Here is a 12,040-nt window from a genome sequence, read left to right as displayed (position 1 = left end):
TGCACATTTCACATTTGTCTCCGTGAATTATCTGGTAAAATATCTCATTATAATGAATAGTTTAAAAAGCTTTGCAACCAGAGAAACATTTTGAGCTAAAGTTTCAAAACCAGTCAGGAAAGTGAGCTTGCATAAAAATGCACACTTGGCTAACTGCTCAAAAAAAGATAAAATATTTAAGCACATATAAACATAAAATGTTGCAATGCTTCAAAAAACTAAATGACTGAATATGTGACATGAAGCAGAGAGATCCAGGTAAAGTCACTCGGTTCAGTCAGTTGGTAAGAAGGAGGAACAAAATATATAAGTAGCCATTTTAAAAGCTGTATGAACAACCTCAAAGATCTTCCAATGTTCACTGAACAACTTTTCCTGCTATGGTGTTAAAAATATTTTAGCTAAATTAAGCTTTTCAGGGAATTAATCTCTTTGAGAACAAGTCTTCCTGATGAAGACTGGCTTTTCCACGGACCACTGGAAAATTGATGAAGCTCTGAGACCTCACCAGCCCTCTTCCCACCTGCCTATTGCCTGCAGCAGGTCAAGAGAAGCAGGAAACTGCCCTTCAGTATAGTTCCCTCCATGCCTATAAACTGCAAAATATGAGACTTCTAGGCTTTATTAAATTAATTTTCCCTGGCTTTAACAGGCAGTGGAGTGGATATTGACTGAAGAGGCTCAAACCCTTGACTTTCAAAGAAAAACTGAAGACCTGTGATAAGATCATTTACAAAGACACCTAATTCTGCAGGAGGTCTGGCATATTTGCTGTGGCTGAAAGACACAGCAAAAATCTACATCACTGATACCCTCAGAATTACTGGTAGATGACAATCAACATTTCTTTGCAGCATGGTGATACAGATCAGTGTCTCGGTGTGCTGAACACATATTATATTCACCATAATTAAAAAAGAAAAAAAAAAGTGGAAAAGCAGCAACTGTAGTGCACTACTTTTGTTAACTTTTTTCAAGAGTTACCGAATTATTCTAACAAAAAACAACTTTATCATTGCATTAGGCTAGAGTATACCTAGTCTGCCATTACCAAATTTGTGGACGACACCAAGTTGGGTGAGAGTGTTGATCTGCTGGAGGGTAGAAAGGCTCTGCAGAAGGACCTGGACAGGCTGGATCAATGGGTCAAGACACATGGCATGAGGTTCAAACAGACCAAGTGCCAAGTCATGGGCTTCGGTCACAACAACCCCTGGAATACTACAGGCTGGGGACAGAGTGGCTGGAAAGTGGCCACGAAGAAAAAAGACATGGGAGTGTTGGTCTACAACAACTGAATGAGCCAGAGTGTGCCCAGGTGGTCAGGAAGGCCAGTGGCATCCTGGCCTGTACCAGAATAGTGTGGCCAGCAGGACACACTATTAGCCTGGAGAAAAGGAGGCTCAGAGAAGACCTTATGGCTCTCTACAACTTCCTGAAGGGAGGTTGTAGCCAGGCAGACATCAGCTTCTTCTCCCAGGCAACTGGCAAAAAGAAAACATAGTCTTAAGCTGTGTCAGGGGAGGTTGGACATTAGGAAGCAATTCTTCATGGAAAGGGTGATTAAATTAGAATGGACTGCCCAGGAGGTGGTAGAGCCACCATCCCTAGATGTGTTTAAGGAAAGACTGGATGTGGCACTCAGTGCCATGATCTGGTTGATGTGGTGGTGCTCAGTCACAGGTTGGACTTGATGATCTCAGAGGTCTCCTCCAACCTGATTCTGTGATTCTAGATAAACACTTTGTTGTGAAATACGTCACTTAGTGGTCTCACCTGCAACTTTTTGAAGTTATTTTTGTTTTACTTTGCTTTAGAATACAACAGTAAGATAACCAATGCTTAGATGTTTATCTAGCCATATATAGGGTTTGAAAATCTGTTGCAAGCAGGATGTTCTCCTGAGAAATTGCTATATGCTTCTGTCAAATATAAAATATATTTTTCTAGGCCTTCTGGTTTTAATGAAAATCTTCCAATGCTCCTTAAGCAGCTAGAAAGGAAAGGAAGCTCAGGGAGAAGACTAGTACACAAACACTGGTCTGACCAATTATTTTTGAAGAATCCAAGTATACATAAAAGGCACAGAAGGAAAAAACCTCTTTTCACCACCTTTTGAAAGATGGTTTGTGATATATCTAGGAACACTTAAAGGTGGAGCATTAATCCACCTTTACCACTAGATAAATCCAGTATCTGCGCTGTTTTCAGCAGCCACACTGCTATTCTGTTATCAGACTACTTCTTATGAATCATACGGCTTCAAAATTAGTTCTAATCAAATAGAATTAGACCTCTGATTACTAGGTACTCCATAAAGTACTTCTGGATGCACAGGTGAGATTGGCTAGAGAGCTCTGTGGTGACTGTAAGTGAAATAACTGACAGTTTTCAATGTCTTGGTCATGTGAAACATTATACAAGCACAAGGTATTGTGGCTGCTAATTGAGAGCTTTTATGTCACAAGAACATCTGTATTCTTTGCAGGTCTTTGTGGCACTATATTATGGCACTGCACTATATTCTTATCTTAATGGACAATACTGATGCACTCTGCAAAAACTTGTGGGAAAGCAATTGTGATCTCAGACTGTTACAATCAGCTTACCAGGGAAATCTGCTTCAGTTTCCATAAGTGTCACTGAGCAGTCCCTAAGCCTGTCTCACCTGGATGTGGGTAAATCAGCAAGAGAAATAGTTTAGATTGCATACCCTCAGCAACTACACAGCAGGGAGCAGCACAACTCCCTAGCAAGTTTACTGAACGTGTGCAGGAATAAATCTGCTGCTCTAAATCTGGCAGCTTTTGTAACTGTTAACTTTAATACTTACCTTCAAATACTTAATCTACCATAAAATTTTACTACTGCTATCTAACAGGAAGTGTATTAGGTCTTTTTTAATAAAAGAAAAAGGTCTATGAGTTTTCATACCTACATCCTTTCTAGTCCTACTGAGAGTTTCACATATAGCTTCTGCTGGTTGACACAGAACAGGGATAAATTGTCCCAATGCCGTCACACTTTTGTCAAGTGCACTCAGAACACTGGGGTATTGGCCACTTTCCCCATGCCCTGATTAACAAGACAATTTATAAAATCTTCTACAGTGTAACATGCAAGAGAATACATACATTATTTCTGAAAAGAAAGCAGAAATGTTTGTGCCTCTGAGGAAGACAACTGCATACGTATCTAATAATACTATAATTTCCTTTGATCTTCTCAATAGATCTGCAGACTGTGAGGGTGAATGAGGTGTGTGTGTGGCCAGAGAAATTTGCTTCACACAGCATTTCTTAATGAATCAATGACAACAAATGGGAAGATGTACAGCAGCCCCGACCATAACTTTCCTGTGTATTATGTATATCTGAGCTCTCAGCACAGGACTTTCCCAGGGTACTTGCTAGGCCACAATGAAGACCACTGGATCCACTTAAGATTCTTACCACTGTGTAAGTAAAAGCATCCTTTAGACTTTTACATACTTTTTTACATTTCTCTATTTTTCCAGATAATAAGTTCTTACAATGCCTAAACATAATTGCTACACAACTGGTTTTTATTGGGACCCACTTCTACTATCAGCACATCTTAATCCCCAAGTTCTTTTTCTAGTGAAATAACATAATAACAAATGTACAGTAACTACTAGTAATTTCTGATTTTCATTTGCCTTGAGGGTTCTTCATATATGCCATTTCAGGGACAGAATAAATCAGAGAAAGAAACGTAAACATTGATAAAAGAGCCCAAGGTAAATGTCAGTCAAAACACTACAAGGATTTGTCCAGTCTTTCCAAAGTTTTCCACCTCTTTCTCAACTGTAGAAGATAAAGCAATAGATCTGGGGTTTTAACAAGGCTTTTTACCTAGAGTTACTCCTCATAGACAGTAATGTTTCTCAGTACACTGTTTTCCATTTCCTGTTTGTGGGGGGTTTTGTTTTTTGTTGGTTTGATGTTTTTTGCCAATGAAAGTTACTTTAAAATATAGGTTTTATTAATGTTCTTATTCAGGGTGCTACAAAAGATATCACATGCCACAATAGAGCTTTCCTAGAAGATGATGGTTTTGTGATGGTAAATTATGTGATGGTAATCCCATGCACATACATATGGAAAAATAAAAAAAGGGAAAATTTAAAAAGGCTGTTGAGGAAATCTAGATGAAAATTGTAATGAATTAACAGGAAATAAGATAGCAGCCCATATCCTTTTTGGATGGACATAACAATATTTGCATATATAAAAATGCTAGAGGCAAGATAAAAACCAAAAATAATTAAAGGAGAAAATCATATATAATTGTTTAAATTCACAAAGGTCATCGAGTGATGAGAATTAATAAATTGTTTACAAGTTCTGTGACCCACATGCTAACTGTTCATATCTCCTCACAAGCTTCAACCTGTTTAAGGTTACTGAAATGTGAGGGGGGAAAAAAAATCCCACTTTTTTTTTCTGGCCAGCCAAATCATCCAAATGGACATTCATAAATTTTTGTGCTTTCATAAGACTTTACATCTTCAAAGTACTGAGCACACATTTGCTAATCAATGAATTCCCTTGTCTTGAATCTGAAGTGCCTTAGAGGAATGGGAGGCCAAACCACCACAGTTCAGGCAAACCTGGCTTCAAATACGTCGCCAGCTTGATGCCACAGGGGCTGGCAGCGACCTCGAGAGCAGCAGGTCGGGCGCTGCTCCCTTTATGGTGCCCCTGCACAGCTCCCTAGGCCAAGCTGCGGCTCAGAGCAGGGCATCTAAAGGTCACCTTCAGCACCCCGCTTGAATCCCGCGCGCTTGGAAGCCGCGGTGCAGAGGGTTCACCTTCCAGGTGCCTTTCCTGCTCTCAGCCGGACCAGTCGAGGCTCCTGGATCAGCCAGCTCCGCGGTGAGCGGAGGCGGCGGGGGCGAGCTGGGCGAGCTCGCTGCCTCGGCTGGGGCCACCCGCGGGAGCCGCCCGCAGCCGCCGCGGTGCGCGGCCCCGCAGCACCGCCGAGCCCCGGGCACCGAGCCCCGGGCACCGAGCCCCCGGCACCGCCGAGCCCCGGGCACCGCGCCCCGGCACCGCCGAGCCCCGGCACCGCCGAGCCCCGGGCACCGCCGAGCCCCGGCACCGCCGAGCCCCGGGCACCGAGCCCCGGCACCGCCGAGCCCCGGCACCGCCGAGCCCCGGCACCGCCGAGCCCCGGGCACCGCCGAGCCCCGGCACCGCCGAGCCCCGGGCACCGAGCCCCGGCACCGCCGAGCCCCGGGCACCGCCGAGCCCCGGGCACCGCCGAGCCCCGGGCACCGCCGAGCCCCGGCACCGCCGAGCCCCGGGCACCGAGCCCCGGGCACCGAGTCCCGGCACCGCCGAGCCCCGGCACCGCGCCTCCCCGACGGCTCCGAGGCCGCCTCAGGGCGCTGAACGGCGCCGAAACCTCCAGGCTTTGGCCAGTGAAGCGTGACATGGATACGAGGAGTGATCACCACATGGGAGAAGCAGGACTTTGCTGCCCGAAACTGCTGGAGGGGACGAGCCGAAGGGACACACAGCACAACCCTGCCTCACATAGGGTTTATTCCTCTCTCTCGCGAGCAGCCTCCCCCTCTTCAGTCGCTTCCATCGAGGCCCAGCTCTGTCTCCCACTACCGTGCCCACCATGTTTGAACAGCCCGGGCTCGCCCCCACTGAGGCAGGACAGGAGGCGGCCCCGCCGCCACCGCACACAAAGCGGCCGCCCGCCGCCACCGGCCTGCTGCGAGCGACGCCCCAGTCCCCGCCTCAACCTGCAGCCTATGAGCAAGGAGGCACCGCCCCGAGCGGCGACGGGATCGGGGTCGTACCCGTGCCCGGCGCCGCGCACCTTCGAGGAGAGCGCCGCGCTTCCGTCCCGTCCCGTGGCCCCGCCGGGGAAGGAGGCAGAGAGCGGTGGGTGCTGCCGCCGGGCAATGCGCGGGGGCGCCGGGAGCGCCGCCGCTGCGCCGCGCGGCCGCAAGGTGTCGCCGTTGGCAGCGGAACGGGGGCGCGGCGGGCGCGGTGCCGGTGCGGAGCGCTGAGCGCGGGGAGCGCGGGCCGCCCGCACCGGGCCCTGCCGGCAGCGCGGCGGCGTGAGAGCCCCGCTGGCCTGCGGGGCGGCATCGCTGCCGATCGTGTACAGAGCCCTGCGTCGGAGCGACTCCCTCGCCCGGCCACTTTGCTTAGCCCTTGTTTGTTTATTTTCAACTGCCCCGGGGGGTTGCGCGCGAGGTCGCAGCGGCGGGAGGTGGGGAGGAACCGCTCCGGAGGCGACGTTCCCCGGGGCCGGCGTGGTGCGGAGAGGGGCGGCACAGGGGCTGAGGGCGGCCCCGCGACACCCGAACGCCCTCCCGGAGCATAAAGAGCGAACGGGGCTTTTTGGCGCCAAACGCGCGGCCCCGCCCTGCGCGCGTGGACCGGGGGCGGGGCTGGCGCTCCCGCCATTCTCCCGCTGTTTCCCAGTGCTCCCTCCCAAGCGTGTCAGGGTTTTTTTTTTGTTGTTTCTTTTTTTTTTTTTTTTAACTTGCCCCCCCCTTTTTTTTTTTTTTAATGCCTTTATCTGGGGGTTAATAATATACAGCCGCTTCAAAGGCAGGCAGTGACAGTCATCTGTCTGCGAGCAGAGGGTGGATGCGGAGGCCGGGGCGGCTGCGGGGGCCGGCGGGCGGGCGCGGAAAGTGCTACAGACACCATCAGCTGCTTTTTTTTTTTTTTTTTTTCCTCTCCCCTTTCCCCCGCCACTCCTCCCCCTCGCACACCCACCACCATCACCACGGAGGTAAGAAGAGGAAGCTGCAGGTTCTGGGCTGCAAGACAAAATCCCAGTCAAATAAATCGAATTCCCCATCGCGTTTGAGTTGCCGAACTGGGAAGGATGGGGCGGGAAGGGGAGCGCAGGGGCAGAGCGGAGGCTGAATGGGGTTCTCACTGAGCAGAAGAAAATCCTGGAGGATATTTGTGTTTTGGTTTGGAGCTGTCGCATTGAGATCGCCAGTGTTTTGTAGGTGCCTCTTTACTGCTTTGCATTTTAAAGAGTTTAATGTATTTCCCGAGTAGAAAAATGCACAGTCCTGGAGGCGCTCAGGGGGCGGGGCGGGAGCGCAGCTGAGCCGAGCCGGGCGCGTTTCTCGGCGTTTCATCATAAGGCTTTTCATGGATTTTTTTTCACCCCTTTTTGGTCTCCGTCTCAGCGTCAGCTGTTGTAAACCCAGCAGAACAATTTCCTTTCGCGTTACCTTAACCGAGCTGAAGGGAGACGCTGACTGGATTTTTTTGGACTTCAAACCTTTTTCTTTTTTTTTTTTTCCTTTTTTTTTTTTTTTTTTTTTTTTAATGTCTGATGCAACGGAGCTCTCGGCAAAGGAATGGGGCTGTGGTTGACTGGCCGTGGGTAGTGAGTGGGGGGTCCGGCCGAGGTAAGGGCAGTAGCGCGCACTCGCCGGAGGTGGGGAGCTGGTGTGTTTGCAGGAGGTTCGCGTGCATGCAGTGGCCGAATGTGCGGAGTTGCTGTCCCTGCAACCTCGTTGTTGTAGGAGAAAGCGGGGAAAAACTTCCCGTGCCTTCTTGGCAAATCTGGAGGCTTTGTTGGTGGCGCCGGGGTGGTTTTAATGCATTTTTATGCGTGAGGTTATTACATAAGGTTGATAATTTCTGTTGCTGCTGGATTTCCCCTCCTCCCCCTCCCCCCTTGTGTTGTGTGCGGATTTCGCTGGCTCGCTTTGAGTGAATGAACTGGCGATTTGCGAAGTTGCAAAGAGCCCCTCCGCCCCTTTTTTTTTTTTTTTTTTTTTTTTTTTTTTTTTGCATCCTTCTCCTCTCCCCTTTGCACTGCTCCGCAGTGACAAAAGGAGTAAACTTCCTCTGCTTTTGCTGGCATATTAAGAAGTCTTTCTGGAGAGATTACGGTATCAAAGCCATGCATCTGTCTGCAGTTACTGTGCTGTTTTGAGCGTTTGAAGCGGTTTGGGGAGAGCAGGCGAGGGCTATGTACACAGGCTGTGCATCCCCGCTGGACTGTGCAGGCTGGGTTTGTGTCCCCACGGAGCGGCGGGGCAGGCTCTGCACGGGGGAGCACTACCTGAGCGCTTTGATTTCAGTCTCTTGAGTCGGGAGGAGAAAGGTGTGTGAGATGCGTTTTGTTTTTTTTTTTTTTTTGCTCAACTTTCTAAAGGTTCCTTCTTGCTTGCTATTTATAATGGGATTATTAATTTTTTTTCCTTCCGTTAAGAAGAAGGGAGTCACGTTCGTCTCTGTTTGTTCGTATTTTTAATTGTGGTTTTGTTTTCTTTTTTTTTTCTTTTTTATTCTTTTTTTTTTCTTTTTTTTGTTTTAGTTTCAGGTAGTGGGAGAACCTCTCTTCTTCCCCTTGGTGGAAATACCGATAAAACTTGTGTTTGAAACTATTGCTTGACCCAGGGATCAGCAAAAAGAGACCCATAATGCCAGGAATGGTCAGTAAAAACCCAGACCTCGAGTTTGACTCCCTGCAGCCTTGTTTCTACCCGGACGAAGATGACTTTTATTTGTGCGGGCCGGACTCCGCTCCCCCGGGCGAGGACATCTGGAAAAAGTTTGAGCTGCTGCCCACCCCTCCTCTGTCTCCCAGCCGGGCCGGGCTCCAGGAGCACCCTCCGGGGGAGGGCCCGGTGCCGTGGGGAGCAGCGGCTCTGTGGGGCTGCCGCCCCACCGACCCCGTGGACTGGGCATCGGAGCTGCTCCTGCTGCCGCCCGAGGCCGACCTCTGGGACGGCGTGGACGGAGGGGACTTCTTCGAGACGGGCTCCGGCGTGACGAGCAATCTCAACTCCATCATCATCCAGGACTGCATGTGGAGCGGCTTCTCCGCGCGCGAGAAGCTGGAGCGGGCGGTCAGCGAGAAGCTGCAGAGCAAGGCGCCCGCCGCGCCGCCGGGGGCCGCGGGCAGCCCCGCCGGCGGCCGCGCGGAGCTGGGCGGCGCCGTGCCCGAGTGCGTGGACCCGGCCGTGGTCTTCCCCTTCCCCGTCAACAAGCGGGAGGCGCCGGCGGCGGGCGGAGGGGCAGCGCGGGGCGGCCGCCCGCCGCGCCCCGCCGGGGACAGCCGGGCGAGCAGCAGCAGCAGCAGCACCTCCGGGGACGACACGCTCAGCGACTCGGGTAAGCGCTCCGGCCCCACGGCGCGGGGTGGGGACGGGGCTGGCGGCCGCGGCCCCCCGCGGGCTGCGCAGGGGGCGGGCGGGGCCGGGGCGGCCGGCAGGCGGCAGCAGGCGCGGGGCGGCGGGCGCGGCCCGGGCAGCCCCCGCCCGCCCCTGCCCTGTGCCGCTGCGCCGCGCTCGGAGCCTTCGCCGGGCTGCAGCTCCAGCCCGGAGCGGCTGCGCGGTGCTGGGGACCCTCCGGCGCCCTGACAGTCTCCTGCCCCCGGGGGGCTCGGGGGGCGGCCACCGCTCGGGTGCAGCTGCCAGCGCCACCCTGGGCACAGATTTATGGGGGATGACCGTGTGCGCGTTCCCTTAGGCGCCGTGCGGGCAGGCTGGAGCTGGGCTCGTGAACCTTCAGAGCGGCTCTTGTCTTGACGGAGCCCAAAATGCCCCAAACATCCTCTCTGTGTGCGTACGAAGAGAAGTCCATTTGGGCTGAACCGCGATTTGGCGTGTCTGGATGAGCTGGTCCCTATGACCACCGCCACAAACTTGGTGATCCGTCCCGGGTTTCAGAGGCTGCTGTCCCTTTAATGTCTGGTTTGACAGCTTTGGGTGAGGAAGCACTTCCAACAGCTGTCTTCTTGGCAGTGCACCAAGCGCCGGCTTAAAGGGTCCCCGGCTGGAGCAGCTTCACCTTCTGCCTCAGAACAAACCCAGCGATTGTTTCGTTTTCCGGCTGCTTTTCTACCAAGCAGGGGCTGTGTTGTGGCTCTGTGCTTGCCTTTTGTGCCACAACTCGACGATTCCATTCAAACTGCATACATTCTGTCTAAAAATACTTTTCTGCCTTTGTGATTGTGTGGGTGGTACCCCCATTGTGACTGAAAATTAGATGTGTTTAAAAAACCCCATCTCATCAAACTTACCAAGCTTTCAGAAATCCCTGTGCTTTGCTAATTTCACGTGTATTACGTACTTTTACAGATCTGTATCTGATTGCAGTGGTGGGTGCATCCTAGTTTTCCCATCAGTTATTTAATTATTGCTTTTACTGGATATATATTTTGTCAGTAAATACTGATACTTGTAATCAAGGTGTTTTCAGGGATAATAATGCCTGTTTTATTTTCTGTCCCTTATTACCAGAAGATGATGAAGATGAGGAGGAAGAGGATGAAGAAGAAGAAATAGATGTTGTTACAGTGGAGAAAAGACGGTCCTCTACCAACAAGTCTGTTACCACCCTTACTATTACAGTGCGTCCTAAAAATACCACTTTTTCATCAGTCAGGACACAGCAGAATGGACTGATATTAAAGCGTTGTGCCCCAATTCACCAGCAGCATAATTATGCCGCTCCTTCTCCATTTGTGGAGACTGAAGAGTCTCCACCGCAGAAAAAGTTAAAAATCGAGGTGCCCCGTCCAGTAAAACCCACGATCCAACCAAAGCTTAAGAGTTCAAGTCCTCGAAACTCTGATTCAGAGGACAGTGAACGTCGACGCAACCATAATATCCTGGAGCGTCAACGACGTAATGATCTACGGTCAAGTTTCCTCACATTAAGGGACCATGTTCCAGAACTGGTTCAAAATGAGAAAGCTGCAAAAGTTGTGATCTTGAAAAAAGCCACTGAATATGTTCATTCTCTTCAGGCAGAGGAGCAGAAGTTACTGCTAGAAAAGGAAAAATTGCAAGCCAGACAAGAACAATTACTAAAGAAAATAGATTACAAGCGGATTTGCTAAACTTTTTTTTTTTTTTGTTTTGGTGTTTTTTTCTGGCTGATCAGGACAGTCATTGCCACTTTGCACATTTTTGATTCTTTATAAAAAAGTTGTGTTTTTTGACGTTAAGAATGTTGGTTTTAATTTCAATCCAGTTCCTGAAGTAATTGACAGACTATATTATCCGGGTACGGAGCAAATGGATTTTCTTGCAAGGAGTTTATTGCAAGACTACCAAACAACAATGGACTGCCTTTGTTTTTTCTAAAGAACTGTAGATGGTGGGGATTTTTTTTTTTTTTAAGTGTTGTGAGCATTTGGAGCTGCTGATGACATCTAGTTGAGTTTTTAAATGTTCATTCCTAAGTTTTATGGTGCTTATGTTCTAACAGATGTTACTTTAGGGGTTAGCATTTTGTACCCCTGTGGGAATTTCTGTAAATACCATCTACACACTTGCCTTTTGTACATGTCTTGGGTTATGAGAGGTGGCTTTTGCTGCCAGTGTTAGACTGGAAGTTCATACCTAAGTACTGTAATACCTCAATGTTTGAGGAGCATGTTTTTGTATACAAATATATTGTTAATCTCTGTTATGTACTGTACTAATTCTTACATTGCCTGTATACTTTAGTATGATGCTGATACATAACTAAATTTGATACTTATATTTTCGTATGAAAATGAGTTGTGAAAGTTTTGAGTAGATATTACTTTATCACTTTTTTGAACTAAGAAACTTTTGTAAAGAAATTTACTATATATGCCTTTTCCTAGCCTGTTTCTTCCAGTTAATGTATTTGTTAATGTTTGGTGCATAGAACTGGGTAACGGCAAAGTTCTGTGTTTAATTTCTTCCAATGATGTACATTTAGTGCTGCGTCTTATAGCACTTTGAAATACCTCATGTTTATGAAAATAAATAGCAATTACATGATGTGCCATTTACTATTTTTCTTTTAAATAAAATCTTTAACTGCAATATTGATGAAATGTAAAAACCATGGTCCCATACCCTTGGCACTTAAGTCTTGGCACTTGGCACTCTCAGACTGTAGGTGACACTACAAAGGTCAGCTGGACAGGACATTTCCATTTCTGGTTAAATAATAATTGTAGTAAGAACTATGTTCCTGTTATTTCATACTTGTGTTGGTCAGGATCATCACAGAGGAACAGATGTACCACA

The 12,040-nt window shown here is 49.1% G+C and overlaps 1 protein-coding gene across 7 annotated transcripts; it reads left to right on the top strand.

Annotated features, from left to right (window-relative positions):
* Positions 1 to 5,446: 5,446 nt before the first annotated feature.
* MYCN (MYCN proto-oncogene, bHLH transcription factor) lies at positions 5,447 to 11,788 on the top strand. Of its 7 annotated transcripts, none has more exons than XM_085574527.1 (3): positions 5,447 to 5,921; positions 8,341 to 9,140; positions 10,271 to 11,788. In XM_085574527.1, exons 2-3 carry the CDS (start codon positions 8,447 to 8,449, stop codon positions 10,870 to 10,872), a joined length of 1,296 nt encoding a protein of 431 aa, XP_085430653.1. In that variant the 5' UTR covers positions 5,447 to 5,921; positions 8,341 to 8,446; the 3' UTR covers positions 10,873 to 11,788. The 7 variants fall into 7 exon arrangements, with proteins under 7 accessions (XP_085430653.1, XP_077638563.1, XP_085430654.1 ...); XM_077782437.2 differs by lacking the exon at positions 5,447 to 5,921 and adding an exon at positions 6,396 to 6,786; XM_085574528.1 differs by lacking the exon at positions 5,447 to 5,921 and adding an exon at positions 6,793 to 7,008.
* The last annotated feature ends 252 nt before the right edge of the window (positions 11,789 to 12,040 follow it).

This window comes from Lonchura striata, chromosome 3 (assembly GCF_050655825.1).
Source record: "Lonchura striata isolate lonStrDom1 chromosome 3, ASM5065582v1, whole genome shotgun sequence".
NCBI classification, from domain to species: domain Eukaryota; kingdom Metazoa; phylum Chordata; class Aves; order Passeriformes; family Estrildidae; genus Lonchura; species Lonchura striata.
The sequence above is the reverse complement of the archived record's forward strand: the minus strand, read 5'-3'. Positions and strand labels throughout refer to the sequence as shown.